General features: G+C 42.7%; 1 protein-coding gene across 4 annotated transcripts in view; it reads left to right on the top strand.

Annotated features, from left to right (window-relative positions):
- Positions 1-17165, top strand: part of tcf7l1b (transcription factor 7 like 1b) — a 29584-nt gene extending 12419 nt beyond the window's left edge. For 2 of the 4 annotated variants that reach the window (XM_028413367.1, XM_028413365.1), the window contains exons 4-12: positions 5702-5785; positions 12378-12513; positions 12645-12747; positions 13161-13244; positions 14886-15026; positions 15119-15278; positions 15373-15480; positions 15665-15719; positions 16274-17165. In XM_028413367.1, the coding sequence (XP_028269168.1) occupies positions 5702-5785; positions 12378-12513; positions 12645-12747; positions 13161-13244; positions 14886-15026; positions 15119-15278; positions 15373-15480; positions 15665-15719; positions 16274-16761 (1359 nt within the window). In that variant the 3' untranslated portion in view covers positions 16762-17165. Of the gene's footprint in view, positions 1-5701; positions 5786-12377; positions 12514-12644; positions 12748-13160; positions 13245-14885; positions 15027-15115; positions 15279-15372; positions 15481-15664; positions 15720-16273 lie in introns of all 4 variants that reach the window. The other 2 variants (XM_028413366.1, XM_028413364.1) reach the window with 1 other exon arrangement.
- The last annotated feature ends 1945 nt before the right edge of the window (positions 17166-19110 follow it).

Raw genomic sequence — 19110 nt, 5'->3', positions numbered from 1 at the left:
AACAATCACATACTGTGCCCCGTCAAAAAAATGACACATTTTTAGCACACATGCTCAAATTTACTCTTAGAGGGTGGAGGTAAATATTTATCTGGAAAGAGAAGAGAAAAAAAGATTATTTTTATGATTTCGCTGTGCATTTGGAGTGATTACCGCGCTGTGGTATTTACCCTGTTCAGCATTAGGGGGGGTGCATGCTGGACGTATTATTGCCTCCTAAATGCCTTGGCAAGAAAACACTGCATTATATTGGTAACCCATGCTGTCTCGAGTCAATTTGTGTTTGGTCATAAATGAGAAATTCAGGTCTCACTTGTGTGTCATTGGCGTAGACTTGACACACACACACACACACACACCTAGAGTTTTTTTCTAAGTCGAGCTTTACAGTAAACATCCAGCCAACTGCTGGTAACCACCTCATGCTCTGGACTTAATTATACAGACGTTTACAGCTGTGAATTTTGATGAAACGAGGCTACTCCCCAAACAATAAAAAGTTGTGTTCCTGTGCAACTGGACAAACAATGCCACAGGACGTGGGATAGGATGACGTTTTTCGACATTTGAGGTGTAGCCTGTCTTGACATCAGATCGCGCTGACATTAGAGGGGGAGCAGTTTGCGACAATTGAAAGCAGATCTCCCAGGTATGGGAAACCACATAACTGACTTCACGTAATTGACTTGAATAGCTTCGCACCCTGCTCTCTGTCTTTATGAGATGGCCTTGCTCTTACCAGATGCATAATTATTTTCTGCTGTGTCTAATTATACAGTGAGTTTTATGTGACCTGCTGTTGTACTCTGTAGCAAAATTACTCACTTATTCCTAACTGTAACCTCACTTTCCTTTAAGTATCTGACTAAAGTCACAGAGACAGACTCAAGAACAATGGCAGCTTCATTTGGACGTTCACAGTGACACTCTAGATGCAGGAAGCAATAACTCAGGACCATGTCATGCCAGAGGAAGAAAAAGAAAACAAACTCTAAAACAAATAATTGCTTGAGTTGCAAAAATGCAAACGCCTGCTGAAGTGGCAGCTCACTCACTGGGATAGAATGTTAAAGACGGTTTTTAGGGGGGTTTATTTTGGCCTTGTATTCTGTTAATGCTGTTTTATTACTGAAGCAGCAGTAAATTCACTCCAAGGACTTTTCAAATAAACCCGGGTTGCTGGCCAGTTTGGCCTTGTAGCTACAGAATATACATGAGTTAGTCATATGACACTATCACTCATTTAGGATTTTAAACCTGCTTCCAGGAACACTGTCACCACAACAATCAACAGAAATGTTTTTTTTTCTCATGTTGGAATAATACATAACCAGACACACAGTAGATGCTAGTGTCCTCACAGGAAACTACACTGTGTGCTGCATTTAGGTGTGGATTTAGCTGCAGGCATTGCGTTGAACCATCTTGGAAAAATCTTGACGCTGTGTCGTTTAAGACCTCCCCTGCGCTGCCTCCCCTATTCACTCCCCTCTCTCCCTCTTTGCACTAATAGTTCTTTTGTGTACAAGAGCATGTTAAGAGGCCAATGAGCCTGGCCTTAATAGGCCACGTCACCATAGAAACCGCAGCACTCTGGATGTCTGACCTTTGACCCAGTTTTTCTTGCTGGCTGTGAATAAGAGTGCGGGATGACCAACCAGGTCACAATAGAAGCCCGGCAAACTGAGGGAGTGCCCCTGTCATAGTCACTTAACTTCATTTCTCTATGGGCTAATGGACACTTCAAATGTGGTAGCCATTAGCAGCGTGCTATCTCCACTGCAGATATCTCCACAGGCTTCTCAGGGTTAATATAATAAAACCAGAATGTCAAGTGATAAACTGAAAAATGAGCACATTTTTTTCATGGGTATCTTATTTTTCATATCACATCTAAAAGCAGTTCTGCTTTAATAAAATGTTAAAAATAAATATCCATGTCTAGTTTGAATGAAGACGTGTGGGCCTTTAAATGATAACTTTCCCCTTGACTTGTATACTTGCCTCACAGTGCACTGGATAATAGGACATGATCTCCATTTGAAAAAAACATCAACAAACAAACAAACAAATAAATAAAAAGCTGCAGTGACCCAATCATGCTTTGCAGGTCTGACCAGCCGAGAGCTGCTTCTCGTTTCCCCATCAATTACGCACTCATTAGCACAATCGCTGCCGAGGTTTGCTTAAGAATTGTCACTGTAATTGTTTCTAATGTCTGCAAACAATGAAGCTCAATGCAAACTGTGAGTCAAGGCGGGGTCTTCTTATCACTTTGCCTTTGTCTTGTAAGCTTTTAATTGTGTTTCATGCATAGATCAGATTGAAGGTGTCAATGGCCCTCGCATAAGCAGGTGATGTCAGCAGAGCAAACCAGGGAGGGACAGTTGTGTAGGGGGCCTGATGGGCTTATTGTCTGAGGTTGCTGTTCATATGGGCCGGGGACGGTAATTAACACCTCAGCCAAACAGCAAGCTGTGTGGCCCATTTGTTTTCGGTTGGGGGGTAAAAGAAAACAATGAGGAGGGGTTCTCCACTCAGTAGGTGATTGACATTATCTGCTGGGCCGATCCATGGAGGCATTCCTGCTGCTGCGCTATTCACTGCAAGTTGGGCGAAGCCATTTCACAAGCGCTGGGCCTCGTCTGAGCTGCCACCTCATGCATATTCACTCCTTTATGTCTTGTTTGTTCCTGGTTGATTGAGCTAATCCAATTCAGCATATCATGCAATACCATACAATCAGTTTAATAATAGAGGCATATTATCTTTTCTTTACAGTCATATGTATATATATATATATATATATATACATTTATATAATCTATCAATCAGTTTAACTTCAGTGCAGTTGACAGATAGTTTCTAACAAAGTTTGGAATATTTCTCTGTCAATTTGGCAGAGTGTCTGACTTAGTTTGACAGCAAATGTCCAGACATCTGTCTCTTCTCCATGCTCTGATGTTGGCCTGCAGTATGGCACTCCACACTTCAGAGATGACAAAGACTCTTGGCTGTGTTTTCCTCTGCTCTGCGAGAGCAATGTAACAATTAGAACCCAACTCTGGCAGGCCACATGCCCCAGAGCATATGTTGTATTCTCTCAGTTCAAAAAACCAAAGGGCTCCAGTGTAGCTTTTTGGAAAATTTCAGTGGCATCACTGCCACCTTTGTCGCATCTGGGTCCTGTAAAAGTAGCACATTCTACTGATGTCTATTCTGAGTCTTGGAGGCAGCAGGGAAGGCTGGAAGACAATTAGAGAGCTACGAAAATGGATCAGCTAAACTTCACTTTAGATGCACACTTCTTTCAGTACTCTGTCCGAGTGTATTTACCAAAGCCTCCAGCTCCCATGTTGAAACAGACATTGCAATGAGCCCCGGCCATATGTTTGTATTTGTTTCTAATAAAATAAGGGCATGTGTAAGGAATTACTAAATGTTTTGTAATTAGTTTATCTCTTGTTTCAGTCTTACACAAACATCTCATAGCATTTAAGCTCCGGTATAACTATTTGAATCATTTATTTTAAAAGCTGGCTCTGATTCAGATTCCACTCTCCTAACTTTTTTTTTTGTGTGACTGTAACACTGAGAAAGTTTTTGCTGAGCAGCACGGCCCACAATTCATCGCCTTTTGTTTCCTGAAACAACTCATAAACCCAAACACCCTCCCTCTCTCCTGTTCTTATGTGTTCCTGAGCTGTGTGTCGCTCCAGTGTGGACTAATGTGACAGTGTGCGGCAGGCATTACCTGGCTGGATGTTTCGGGGAGTGTGTGAACAGTTGCTACATAGGGCACACTGGCAATTAAAAGAAAAGTAGGTGCTCAAAAAAAAAAAGTGCCTTGGGGCATGTTCCTCAGTCCTGGCAGAAGCTGTCAAAAAAGGGATGGATTGGGTGGGAGAGCAGGGGTGGGCACGGCCGGGCTAGACCAAACGCTCACAATAGCGCTTGTTTCATTTGTGGAAGGACTCATGATTGACATAGATTAGACAGAGAAAACTGCATTGTTTTGGATTTTCTCTCCAGAGAGCACCATTCATTAGGCACCATGCACACAGCAGAGTAAAGTTTCAATAGGGAGCTAGCAGCATCTAAAAGCAACTGCCTCCTGACAGTTGTATGGACTTGGGCCCATTAGTTGGAACCTGCGATTCAGCCTTGAGCAGTATAGTGAAAATGAAGAGGGCTGATGTCAACTCCAAGAATTTCCCCTCTTTTCGAAGGAAAAAGGGTCCCCCTTCCCCCTGCCTCGGTGCTCTGTTGGACCCCAGCTGTCAGGAAACAATACCCTCTGCCTGCTCCGACAAACTCATTCCTGAAAATGTTTTTTTTTTCTCCCCCTCCTCCCCCTTTCCCCCCTCCTGCTATAATGTCTTTTCCATTTTTAACCCACAGTCATCCAAGCTTCCTTCCTCCTTACAAAACCTGAGTGATGAATGTAGTTTTAAAAATCAAAACCTGAATGCACGACTCCTCCAGTTTGCTTGTTTGTCATCATTTATCCTGCACCAGCTTCTGAAAAGTAGACAAAGCTTTGCATATATTGGTCCATCATTTGTTTTTTTTTTTTAGTATGGAAAACTTTTTATTGTCCTTTCTGTTCGCCAGATGTTTGCACTGGGTGGACATAAAACTGTTTGTGCATAGGAATTCATATGTGCAATGTTAAGTAAATAATAATGACAGCATGCATTAAAGAATGCAAACAGTGGATGCATAGGGAGATTGTGAAATCAGCTCTGACTACATTTATAGATGTAGAAATATATACACTGCTCTGCCCCAAAGGCAACTTTAAAAAATGATACATTTATGTGCCTGCACAACATGTACCTTTGTGGTACCTGTAATATAAAAAAACCCCTTTTAATTCATTTGAAATTGTACCAGAGAGAAAATCCACATGCATGACAAGCTGCTGTATCCGGTATTTAAACTGATTCATAAACCAGATGGTTGAGCTGCGCTCTTGGAGCTCTGGCTTCATGTTATCTCCATCGCTGGAGGACAGAAAAAAAAGCAAAAAAAAAAAAAGCTCAGCTTGTTGTTTGGAGCAGTAAATCCCAGCCCTCTTACTTGTGGCAAAGGGATGGCTTGCAGTGATAATTAGACAATCAGTGGTAGAAATCTTTGTGGCAAGTGACCAAAGAAGAAGAAGAAAAAAAGGAAACACACATTCCTTTATGATAACTATAAAATTAGTGATGCTGAAAAGTGGGAGGGGCCGAGCGTCGGTCAAAAGGGCAAACGAATCGAGGCGGATTGTCAGGAACGAGCTTGGAGCCTGTAGATGGGGCTTCCTTCCAGCTGTCTCTTCCCACCCGCTCAGCGATGGGCGCCCACAGCTGGCCTCTTGTTTTTCCTTGACAAACGGCAATTTCACAGTCCTCCACCAGTCCGCTGTGTTCACATCGCTCTTCCTACCCTCCCCTGTGCCAGAACTCACTGTCTGACTCCAACAGCAGTGTGAGTCTGTGTACAGGTGTTTGCTGGAACTCTCTGCGGGTTTGACACCATTCATACCACTTTAGCATGCTGTAGGAAAAAAAAAACATGGGCTGAGAGATTTAGAAGTTAGAATTTTTCCATTTGTTTTCCATATGACTATTGTTTATTTAAATGCATTTGGTTAAAACTTTTATGTTTTTGCATATTTGTCCTATAATGTATTGAGTTGTTTTTCTTTTTTTTGCAGTACCTGCAGATGAAATGGCCTATTTTGGATGTTCCCGGATCTGCAGGACTAAAAGACTCTCGTTCTCCGACACCAGGGCACTTAGTAAGTACACACAACAAAGCAAACATTTGATTATGACAAGATAAGAAGTCAGATTACTCCGTGTGTACACACAGTAGTCTGATGTCGGGAATGATGCAGTGTCTGTCAGATGGAATAAATAAGAGGTTGTTTGAGGGAAGAAAATACCCTCAGTCTCCACAGAAACCATTTGAACATTAAGACACTGAACTAGGCTGCCCAGTAAATTCATTAACCACCCTTTACCCTCCTTTATTTTGTGCCACTAATAAGTTGTTTCCTCCAGGCTACACACTACAGGACATTAATCCAATTATCAGACAAATCATGTAAACTTATTGGGGGGAATCCGTTTACTGCGAGCCATATAAATGCTTTAATCAACCTATCACTATAATGTAGTTATTTGCAATAATGAAATTATAGGGTGCATGTAAATCTTCTGGTTCCCATCATACAGTTTCTCACCACAGACCTTACAGCACCCGCAGGCCAGCTGCCTCAGCTCTGTCTGTCTGCCACCACACAGCAACACAGTCTTCACCATAAATCTCGTTAAAGTTTCATCCTCCTTGCCATTCCTGAACGTTCCCGCACAGGTGTGAACTAGTCATCATGGGTGTCTCACTCCGGTTAGACAATGCAGGGCCTCAGCAGACCTGTTTGGTTTGTGGCTTCACTGAGGGATGTGTGTTTGGCATTGAAAACATGAGATAACATGGAGACTGGAGTACCTATCTAGAATCTCACCCGCACGATTATATCAGGGTGTTTTCTGCTTCAGGAAGTCATTTTAATCCAAGCAGAAAGCCACTGTCACTACACCCAAGTAAAAGGAGTCGTTGTGACTCGGCCCTTTGACCTTACATATCCTGGCTAGACGTGCTTGCTGAGTTTGTGGTTGATTTGCTGGATCCTATAATGGCTGTGGTGCGCACGACAAAGTCCTCATTGAGCGCAGTCAATGGCAAATTGTGAGGGGGATGGAGTTTGCTCATGGGAATCCAGTGCTGACTTACATCTCAATTGAAAACAGTCAACAATATTTTATTAGAATAAATGCTGACCTGTCAGTGACCCTGTCGAGTTTTGGACAAAGCAGTTGAGGTGTGAAGTTTTGTTGTTGTGAGGTTCAGACATGCAGATGTTATTAAATGCATGAATCCTCATTGCAGGGAAACAGAAATAAGAGAAAACTTAAACAACCGAATTTCAAAGACACAATGAGGTTTCTTTGCCGTACTTCAGTAGCTGCTGCTGCTTTTTATGCTGCTCTCTGTTGTGTTGTTTGGCCTTTGAGTAACAATACGATAAGATAAAAATGTAGAAGACAGAGACTGTGAGGCATCGAACCTTTTTCTCCTTCTTACATATGCACTCTCTTTAGTTTGGAACCTTGTTGTGTTGCCGCATGCATGCAAGGTTATTAAATTCTTTTATACATGGACAAGTACTCACCCACTGGCCCACACCTATATAGGTTCCATAGTGTTGTTGCAAACATCATTGCAGCAGAACAATTGAAATGAATGGGCACTGCAAGCACATCTAAAGCAGTGTAAAAGACAAGGAAGTTAATTGAAAGCATTTCATGATGTAAACTAAACATCCAAGAGGAAGTTGCCATGCTTTATCCGGTGACCTGTGACCAGAGAGGTCATGAGGTGTGGGGGTAGGAAGCTGTGACGCTGGGCACTTCCTGGGCACAGAGGATAGAGAGCGAAACACCCCACCATGCCCTTACCCCCCACTCTGGGCCAGGTGCCCACATGCCCCTCTGGTGTGCTGGTACTGACAGGGAGCCAGGCTGATTATGTGCTCATTACTCCAACCGAGGAGAGAGAAGAAGAGTGGGAGGGGAGCAGGAGGCTGGCTCCCCAGGCCTGCAGGCTCCCCAGGCCCCAACACTGCACTAATGAGAGCAAGGGGAGCGGATGGGCACACACAGGAGGCCAGGGATTACTGCCCAGGGCCAAGAGGAGCCAGAGAGAGAGACCTGAGGAGGGACGCCAGCAGGGACTCCTGCAGCAGACATGTTCTCCCACAGTCAAGTGTGTGTTAAATCTGACAGGGTTGCATATTTGTGAAGATGGACTGGCATGATTTGGATTAAATGCCGCGACCTGCTTGCAGGCACATGTATATCTCACATTTAACCTGTCAGCTGTGTATAATGTTAGTTTACTGACAGTGTGTTTCTGCTCAGTCAGCTCCTCTGCAGATTAATAAATCATCCCTCGCGAGTCACCACATGTTGATATGCAGATTATGTTGTGTTATCTCACATTCCTTCCTACGCCTGCAGAGTTCATTGCAATTATTTTTGGTGAACTGAAATTGCTTTGACATTTCTGTTAATTCTGGCAATGTGGAACAAAAAGAGATGATGTAAAACAGAAATCAGAGCCCGTAGTGGATACAAAACAGTGCAGGGAAAGACCGTGGTGTCACTGTGCAGATTGGTTCCATAAGGCCTGTATGCTAATCTGAGTCAGCTCTGGCCTGAGATCCTCAATTATTCAACAGACAGGTTTGTTTAGCATTCAGCTGCTATTGCTTTTGGTAGTAATGGTAGTGATGGTGGGAGGACTGGTAGGAAGGGGAACAATGCGTTCTGTGAACATATCTGGTCATGCATACACACACTTGTGTATGTATACATGCACACACAGACCCCCAGTACCCCAAAACCCCCTTATCAGCTCCTGTAGTCAGAGGGCTGCCTCTTCATGAATTATACATCAAAAGGCGCTGCAGGGCCAGGTGATGCAGTATGGGGAACTTATTAGCCCATCAGCAGTGACCGAGCTGGACCAGAGAGGAGAGGAGAGGAGAGGAGAGGGAAGGAGGAGAGAGGAAAGGTGGGGCAGCAGTGGTCTTATTCTCATCTTCACAATGTACTGATTCACAGTCATTAACACTCTGCTGATAATGATGTCAAGGCTGCGTACTTCCCTCACTGAGGTCATTCAGTCACTTGCAGTAATTTGTCCATCAGGCCTATTCTCTGTGTCATTATAGACTACACTGACTAGTACTGTTACTCTAGATTAGGAGGAGCTGTGACTTCTTAATGAGGCAGAACTGACCGGAGTGTCTCCCCCCTCAGTTACTTATCGGATCACGGCGCGCCACTCAGTGCTCAAATTATGAACTGATCTACACTTGACAGGGGCACAAGACTCACCCTCTTTGTTTCAATATTGTATTAGCGTCCAGAGTAATTAAGGCACAGAAGGACCTGGTTCTGTCAGCAAGTCATAAGTCACTTACTCACTGAATTGTTTAAATGAATTGAAGTGGCAAGGTCTTGAGCAGCATTCCAGACATGCCTTTTGTCTCCCTGCATGTGTATGGTGCAATCTTCGGCTTTCAGGGCTGTACAACTCTTACAGAAGAGATATTAAACGATGCATTTTTTCTCTCAAAGTGATACATATACTCGCTTTCGACCCATATTCTTTCAACAGACCTTTGCCTGCGAGTCCAGTGAGAGTTTCTCATTTTGCATTAGGCAGTGAACAACCGGGATCCATCACGAAATCAAAGGCTTTGCTGAAGACTGAACTGAATACTGATCTAAAGTCTGCAGTCCTGCTGGGCCACTGCAGAGACAAGATCCTCCTCAGAAATGTGATAAGGAACAAGCGCTTTGATTTCACTCTGATTTAGCATTGAAGTTTATGAGGGATATCTACACCAGATACTGTTTATCAGTGGCAGATATACCAGAAATAAATGCTACTGTAGTGAATTTACAAATATTTATCACCATTCTGGATCCCAATGAGATTTTCCTGTGTTTGTGTCTATGTAAGCTGTGCTGATTTTGCTAGCTCTCTGAATTTATTTAATGACCACTGAGGATATTCACTCCAGTAATCCGATGCCATTCCACGTTGTATTATTCTAACCTAGAATTATAACGCCATTGACCCTTTCAGAGGCAATGACCAGACGTAAAGCGCACGCTGTCTGTGATGAATGGCGTACGTTTGGATTGGTTGATTTTAAAGACATATGACACGGTCAGTCCCCTCTCACGTCCGCTTCCTGTTGGCGTTGACAAACAAGGCTTGGATTTCTCAGCATGCCAGGCATTCTTTTCACCCTGTCTTTCCTGGAGTTTTGAAAGGCCTCTGAGCCTCCCACCCAGAATCGCCGAGCATAAAGACACACAAAGCTGTGGGGTTATTCAGTTTGTTCTAAGCTCTCTTCCCCATCGGCTGTTTGCCTAGTAATTCAATTCAGATGTGCAGGATCCAAAAACATGTTTGCTTGAATGAAATCCACCCCTCCACCCACTTTGACCAAGGACTATGCTTTTCTTAGCACCGTTCCAAGTTGGACAGCCAGGCAAGGTACTGCCACCTCGGCCTTTTTAGCTTCAAACCCTCTTAAGAAACAGACATCTTTTCTCTGGTCCGGCTCAGCAACTTTCTTTCTGCTGTGTGTGTTTTTTTTTCCTCTTTTAAACCTTCCTGTTACCATGTCAAATTGCTCTGAGACCAGTTTGGAGTGTTTTTACTGAGCAGACCTGTTTGCAACAAACCCATCTATGTAAGGATCATGATTTTTGTCTCTTGTCTGTCAGCACTGATACCATCTGGTATCTGCTCTATCACGTACGTAGATGTTGTTTATATTTAAAACACGGCTCGTGTTCCTTGTGGTTTTCTTATTACACTTTGCTTGTGGATCATGTAGCCAGACATGCAGGGCAGACAAATATTACCTCTACATATAAACCAAGTCAAAGAAGGCATTGATGCATTAGTGTTTAGTTTAACGTCATATCTGAGCCATTAATTTTACAAACCCACATTTTACACTTTCAGTGAGTTTAATTAGTTTAAAAATGAGGCTGGTGTGATTCATTTGATCAGATAATGTGTGATTTTATTCATATTTTTTGAGGAAACTCTTTTCAAGCAGGATACAGGTCAGAATAGTGGAACCTGCACAGCCTTTGCCAGACTACCGGACTCAAAAAAGCAGCATGGAGTTGAAACTAGTGCCTTCAAACTTAGAAATATGTTTAGAGCACACGATTCATGTATTCCAAGATATGAATAATTAATAGGCATCATTTCAAATTCTCACTGAACTGCTTCCCAAAATGTGTTGGCACACGGGTCTAGAGGTCTCAAGCAAGCTTCACAATATAGGGAAAATCCAGGCATATTGTACATGAAGTAGAACAACAAAGCATATCTCAAATATACATGACGTGTGGGACCTGGGATTTTAACCCAGTAAGCCAACACTATCTCTGCTATGAACCTCTATCAAAGCCTTTTTTGTGTTGCTTGTTCTCTGCACATCGTCGTTTGCATTGACCTTATATGCTCTGCGTCTGGAGATAAAAAAACAAAACAAAAAAAACAAAAAGTCTTGAGCAAAGTGATCTTAATATAGCCATGTTTAACACCGGTAAATATTTTCCTCACTCCATCTGGCGTTACCAGAATCAAAGCGTGCTTTAAACACGGGAGAAACCAATTTGCTTAAGATTTAAAAGGAGGAAAAAGGTTGGACCTTCCTTTAAAAAAAGCAGTAGCAGGAAAAAAAAAGATTTGGAACAATTCTAAGCAGCGTGAAGCAAGAGAGTGTACAGAAGTCTCAATACAAACCTTGTTCCCCGGCAGACCACGTTGGAGAGAGACAGAGGTTGAGAAGGGGGTGGGGGAGGGATATTGAAGAAAGGTTAGCCTGGAGGAACAAGACTCCTTTCTCCCCTCCCACCCCTTGACCCTCCCATGTGACAAGTTGAGCCAACAAGTGCTCTATTCAGCCAGGCAGTCAGGGGAAATGACTGCTAGGCTGAGTGCTGCCTAATGAAAGTAGAGACGCTGGTTATTATTATTGTCTTCATCATCCCCCCACCAGTAGCTGGTCGTGATGCTGGTCAGGTCAAATGAACTGTTTCATTGAAGCATTGTGGAAAAAAACAAGACACGCAAAAAAAGTTGGTGTAAAAAAAGTTTCATCACCACTCATCTTAAGTTATACAGAGTTTAAAGTGGTTTTCTAACATTAGTAACATTTGTAATCCGCCCATGTTGCCGTCTGAGGCTGAAGGGGAGATGATGTCTCCACATGTTTATGGGTATTCAGTTTACCGTAGCCTGATTTTGTTTGTTTGTGGTTTGCTGGTGCGACTTTGGGCTCGGTGGCACCGTTGTTTTTCTTGTTGGACTGAACAAACAGTTCTCTCCTCAACTAAATGGCCGTAATGGTCTTGGCATGTGTCAGCAATGCTTTTTAGCGCTGCCTGGTTTGATTCCAGATTGCATCACAGGGCTGGTCACACGCAGAAACTGTTATGTTTACCATGGAGGGCGTTCACAATTGATGGCCTATTTACTCCATGTGTTTCTTTTGCCCATCAGTATACAGTATCATGTGCAGAGTTTATAGATATGGCACAGTACGATGTTTGTTTTAGCTCTGACACATGTAAAAGACAGCACGAATCAAGGCCTGCATGTACAAAATTAAATAAATTGCCTTTCCCTTAAAGATAGATCACATGTACTCTGTTTTGAATGTTGTGTGTCGGACACTTGTTGTTCTCCTCCTAACTGAAGAACTCTCTGTGTCTTTCTTTAAGTCTAATAAAGTCCCAGTGGTACAGCATGCCCACCACGTCCACCCGCTGACGCCCCTCATCACCTACAGCAATGAACACTTCTCCCCCGGCACGCCGCCATCACACCTCTCCCCAGAGATCCTCGACCCAAAGACAGGTAAAGAGTGCTGGATGGATGGACATTGATTTATGTCACTGTCGAAAATGATCTATTTTAAAAAAGTCCTGAGTCAGGAACTCTAATGTGAACTGATTTATATTTAAAAATTTCTTCTGTGGTGCCTACAGGTATTCCTCGGACACCTCACCCATCAGAACTCTCTCCGTACTACCCGCTGTCCCCTGGTGCTGTCGGTTCGATTGCACACCCTCTGAGCTGGTTCATGCCACAGTAAGTTCATTTGTTGTGAGCTGTCTGCTCATCTAGGTGTCTTTTTGTCTCAGTAGCACATTATCACAGTCAAACCTCAAAGCTCAATATGTTTTTTATGAAGTTTAGTTGAGCATGAAGGAATGCATAAATAATATTTGTTTTTTATTAAAAGCAGTTTGTGCCCTGTCATATAAATGCAGGTGCATGTATCATAAAAATAATAAATGAAAACATTTACCAGGAGGAATTTACAAACATTTATGGGTCTTGCTATGGGTCTCATAATCAATTGCAACGGAGCTGTTCCACAAGCAGGGGATTTGAGTTGATGAGTGGAGGATTAGTGCTGGTGGGTTAGCTGTCAGCTGTGTTTGATCCACCTCACACTGGAGCTTTTGCTCACTCCGTCTCTCCCTCACTCTGTCTCCCAGGCAGGGCCAGCCCATGTACTCCATCCCTCCGGGGGGATTCCGTCACCCCTATCCAGCACTAGCAATGAATGCATCCATGTCCAGGTGAGTGGATCATGTTCAGCAACACCCCCTCCTTCCCAAAGGGAGACATCTAATATCTGCTGCTTCTATGACACGCCGTAATCACATTTCCCCTTCTTTCTTCACCAGCAAACAAAATAAATGGGCTGGTGTGTCGTTTTTAAGCTTCCATTGTTCACATTGTTAAATGCTGTTTTGAATGGAGGTTGTTTAATATCTGACAGCTGCATAAAATTTGGGATACAAAGCAAAATCGAATAACATCCATCCACTTGGACAAAACATCAGATTGTGAACATGCAGAGGTGTCAGGACTACAAAGGGATGTGAGGTCTATCAGAGACCAGGTCCAGCCTCTTAAGCAGCATCAACGCACTATTGGCATTCAGCACTCCTTTCCTGTCTTTTCTCTCAGAGTTAAACTTCTGTGGTCAGGCTGGTGTTCTGAGCCACTTCACAACACACACACACACACTGCAGAGATGAAAGGGCTGAGAATCGATTAGGACAAATCAAAGCTCATCTGAACCTACACGTCCCATCAGACTAAACTCTCTGACCCTGTGTCAAAATTGGAAAGATTTGTAGTGAGCCTTCCGGTGTTAGTAGAAGATGAAATATTCAAAAGGGTCTCTGTGATCAATAGCATGTGTAGCTCCATCCTGAGATGAACTTGCTACAAGCAGAAGATACTACGCAGAAGTTTTTATTCACTTTTATCCCTCAAAAATGTGAAATGTGGCAATTGGTATCTTGTGTAGAAGAAAGAGAAACAAGAAACACTGAATGTTTTTTTGACATTTTTTGTTAATCTAATTCAATAAATTGTAATCTAATGGCAGCAATATAGATAAATACTAATGGGAGTGAATTATGGTGCTTGGTTGCATGCCATCACAGTTATTCATGGGGAATAAGTAGGATGTTTACAAAGATAGCTGGTATAGATTAATCTCTAAGGGAAAAATTAAGACCCCTAAAGTATATTAAAGAGAAAAAAAAGAAACATTCTTGTTTTGTCTTTTGTTACTTAGACTACAAACATGTTTTGTGAAAGTCTATTAGAACAGTCTCTGTATGTAGGGCTGGTCCATAATGAGCATTTTATAGGGCGAAGCTTATATTGCGTATTTTATCTGTGTAACATGTTAAAACACTTAAAACAGAGGAATTTAGAGGAACAGAGAAACAGAGGAAGCTAGCATTAACTCGAGTGTGTGCGATAGAGGAGTATAGAGCTTAATTTTCCCCTTTGTCCGTTACAATGCCCCTTTGTATTAACAATTGGAAACTGAGAGAGACATTTTGTAAAGGTGTTCTGTGTGGACGGCTGTCAGAACGCTCTCCATGGTTTGGAACGTGGTACGGAAAGAGGTTTCAGGTGTCACGGCCATGCTGTCACCATAGTAACAACACACTCCACTTTTCTCCAACCATTGGTGAATAAAGGGCCTTTTGAAAAAGTCTTTATTTGAACAAAAAGCAAGCATGTTACTCATTGTGTGCATGAATTTAGTCTAGACAGAGGCAGGAGGCACAGTGAATTTCACTTGCAGGCTAAGGCGAGGCACTTATGTGCCAAGTTAGCTTTTCTTGTCACATTAACAGAGGTTCACTGTTTAACACAACTGTTAATATGTTGCCTCCTTTTCATTCTCCCAGCCTGGTGTCCAGCCGTTTCTCCCCTCACATGGTGACTCCACCTCCACACAGCCTCCATCAGACTGGCATTCCTCATCCTGCCATCGTCTCCCCCGCCATCAAGCAGGAGCCCAGCGGCGACATCAGCCCCTCCATGCACGCGTAAGAACGAAAACCTATGCAGCATTTCCCCGGTACTTCTTAGTCTTTTCACGCGTTGCTAACAGCACCTTGTTATTGTTTGGAATTAGCAGGAAATCCCCAGTTCCTTCCAAGAAAGAAGAGGACAAGAAGCCTCACATCAAGAAGCCTCTGAATGCTTTCATGCTGTATATGAAGGAGATGAGAGCCAAAGTGGTGGCAGAGTGCACTCTGAAAGAGAGCGCTGCTATCAACCAGATCCTTGGAAGACGGGTAAGTAGCACACACAGAGATGCACATGAGGTTATAACTATACATGTGTGTGCATGTCCTTTGACGTTGACGATGTTCTGTCTTTGTCCAACAGTGGCATTCCCTGTCTAGAGAGGAACAAGCCAAATACTACGAGCTGGCCAGAAAAGAGAGGCAACTGCACTCTCAGCTCTATCCAGGATGGTCAGCACGTGACAACTATGTGAGTTACACATTTTCACGCTCAGCTAAGAGAGGAAGTTAGAAAAACAACTTATTTCCCATTAGGTTCAGTCAGATATGACTGTATCAGATAATTATAGCAACCACACTTTTGAACCGAGCCGTTGAGATGGTTCACTTTCACAATGCATGACTGTTCTGACAGCATTGTTTTATCTGTGCAGGGAAAGCGGAAAAAGAGGAAGAGAGACACCAAAACTCAAGACTCAAAACCAGAGGGTAAGAAGCCTATTCTTCCTGACTGTCTTTATTTGTTTTTCCTTTACAATGCACAAGACAAAAGTCTAATAGCCTGGGCTTTTTTTCACGTGGAGCCCAAAATTGAATCTTTTTGTTTTAGTATTGTTTATTTTATACAAATTGTGTCGTTCACAAGCGCTTACTAACTTCTATCCCTGCTTTTATACTTCAACAAGCAGCTTATGAGGTTCAGTGCTAATAGTGGCAGGTATGTCTGCTGTTGTGCAACATGACCAGTGTGAACTGCCCAAAATCAGAGAGCTTTCCACTCTCCAGTGCACACTTTAATGTACATTTTGTGTCAAGTTCCTTCTTTTAATCACACCATTTGACTATACTGTGAACATCCCGTTTCACTCTCTTTGTCATAATGTCTTTGAAAATGTCATGCTACAGAACTGTCACATCATATTCATTGTTTAAATAATCACTCATTCACTTCCGTCAGCCGCAGCATTAAGGGACATGAACCAGATTTGTAGCCAGCAGCGGATCCATAATTCAGCTTCTTCTTCTTTTTTTTCTCCTCCCAGACTTCTCAATAAGGAGTAAGAAGCAGTGCGTGCAGTACCTGCCTTCAGAAAAGATGTGTGACAGCCCTGCATCGTCTCATGGAAGCATGCTGGACTCTCCAGCCACTCCCTCTGCAGCTTTGGCGTCCCCGGCTGCTCCTGCTGCCACCCACTCCGAACAGGCCCAGCCATTATCGCTCACCACCAAACCAGAGGGACGCATGCACCACCACTTCTCCCTACCTAGGAAGGCTTCTGGAACCACATCTTCCTCCTCCTCCTCCTCTTCTTCCTCTTCCTCATCCACCACCCAACCAACCATCTCCATCCCTATTGGTAATTCAGGTAGCCAGTCGAACACACCCATCCTCACCCGGCCAATCCCTTTCACCTCTCTGCACCCCTCCATGCTCTCCCCACCTTCCCCCTTCCATCAGGCAGCCCTTCACTCCCATCATGCCCTGTTCCAGTCACAGCCCCTCTCCTTGGTTACCAAACCGACTGAATGAATCCTCAAAAGCAAATTTCTCCCAATTATTGTTGCTGTATATTGCTTTTCTTTAAAAATAGTTATTAGAACAACTTTTTTTCTAAATAATGAAAAGGAAGAAATATTATTGGTCAATATTTGACCGCCTCCTTTTCTACATCTCTCAATGAAAAAAAAATGTATTTTTTGTAAAGTTTACTGCAGAACTGGTTTCTTTTTTTTTCTTTTTTTTTGATGCATTTATCCAATGAACCTCTTGTATAAAAGAACCAATGTACATAAAGTTTCTTTATAAAAGCAAAAAGAAACAAAAACACATTTTCTTTTAGCCAAATCCTGATTAATGTTAGTATGAAGTTTTAAGTCCTAGTACTGGCCAATAATTGCAGCCCCCACCCTTCTCCTTTTAAATTCACGAGTGTGTGCCCCTTCTTTGACATGTTAAATAAACATTTGAAATTGTTTCTTAAAAGAAATGCCTCAGTCTGTCTTTTCACTCCACATTTTTCATGTCATGTCATGTTCTCATAACACTGACCACAGCGCTGTAGGAGTTAAGAACGTATATATATTTAATGAACGTTAGAATTTCATTGCAGCTGCAAAACAAGTCATTTTTATGCCGAAGGTAGTGAACGTCTTGATGAACATATTCATTTTCATTAAAACTGACTTTAGTGTTTAATAACACTGAATTAGGCTAAGCACACTAGTAAATAAGTACCTGAAGCAGAAAAAAATCCCAAAATAACCACAAACTAAAAAAATAATAGACATCTGCTGCTTCTTGGAATTCAGCGTCTCAAAACAATGACAAAAAAGCAGGTCAGCCCCGATCCCAGCACACCGAGCCTTGCCCAGGTTCCCTGTTCCTTTTGCACTTTTACTGCATCTTTATTCACCGTTTGGCTCGCTGCTTGGGCTTTAATTAACTCAGAGGTAATGGGATGGAGCCCAGGGGACCTCATTAGGCATTTCAATTAGTGAAAAAATACACAAGGTAGGTTACAGTTTTTGGTGGCTTTGGAGATGAGGAGTAGTGCCAGGGATAGACCAATTATGTCGGAGCAGAAGGGGACTGGCCTGGACGAGCCCACTGATAACCCACCACCACCTACTGTTTTTGGAGAATTAACCAAGATCTTACCTGCTGGAGCATTAGCTTCATCACATAGCATAAATATATAGACAGGCAGGCCCAACAGAAGTGTGTGTTTCCTGCCTTTAAGCATATAGATGCAACATAAATATTTTGAGACGTGTGTGTGTCTGTGAAATCCAATTACTATTAATTGTTTGTGACGGTGTAACAAAATCACCCCCCTTTCAGTAAGTAGACAGGTGGACTGATGATGCCTTTCTGTTTTTGGCCCCCTCTTCCTTCTCCCAACCAGGTAGAGGCCCCAAACTGTCACGTCTCCCCTGCTCTGTTTTAAGCAATCATTAGCCATAATAAGTCTTTGCTTGTTAGCCATTCCATCTTACATCATTCCAGGCAAAAACCACACAGTCTCCGGTGCCACGCGTCTGCCTACCCGCAGCCACTTCACCAATCCATCAGTGAAATTACAGGTAATGAGTTGTCAAAACAGCCAGCAAATCTGTCTCCTCAAGGCCACATATCCTCCACGATGTTCAATTCTCCTAAGACAGCGCCCTCATAATGAAACAGCCCACAAGTGTGACTTCAAATGTGCTGATAAATGCATTTCTACTAATTCTGTGAAAGTTACAACATGATCTTCACAACAAAATATAAAATTTGAAATAATAGTTTCCCATGCTCTGCTCTGAATGTAATGTGCCACTGTTTATCTCTAATAACGTATCTGGATGCTGCTCCACTCAACATCTGCCATGTAAGCACGAGGTCAGATTTAATGCATGTTAATTTTTGCTCATTAAATTCTTCCAATCTCCTGCCAAGGTTCTTTTTTGGGCCTCCCTTTGATCATGAATTTATTCCAGGTTAACCATTTGATAGTTCGCATGCGTAATATTGCTCCAAGACCTGTCATTTAAGAAGCCACTAAAATCGCAACCACACAAACATACACACACACACACACATATCCACATCATTAAGACTAAATCCACACAATGAGCTCTGACACATAATAAGGAAAGGCTAATCCTATATCTGCCTTTGACCTTATATTCTCCTGCTAATAACAGGATGCTGTGCTTGCTTCACTTGCGGTTACCTAAAGTGATATTAATTGATTGTTTCGGTAACATTCACTGAGCTTAGCAAGACTCAGCTGGTGCCTTTGTGAAGACAGGTATGAGCTGGCTGTGAGCTTAAGAACCTCGGTAATGTATTATTCATACCCATTTGACCTTAAAGATGGAAATGCAAATGGGTGTC

Source organism: Parambassis ranga, chromosome 9 (genome assembly GCF_900634625.1).
Source record: "Parambassis ranga chromosome 9, fParRan2.1, whole genome shotgun sequence".
In the NCBI taxonomy this organism is placed as follows: Eukaryota; Metazoa; Chordata; class Actinopteri; family Ambassidae; genus Parambassis; species Parambassis ranga.
This window is presented reverse-complemented; position numbering and strand designations above follow the sequence as displayed.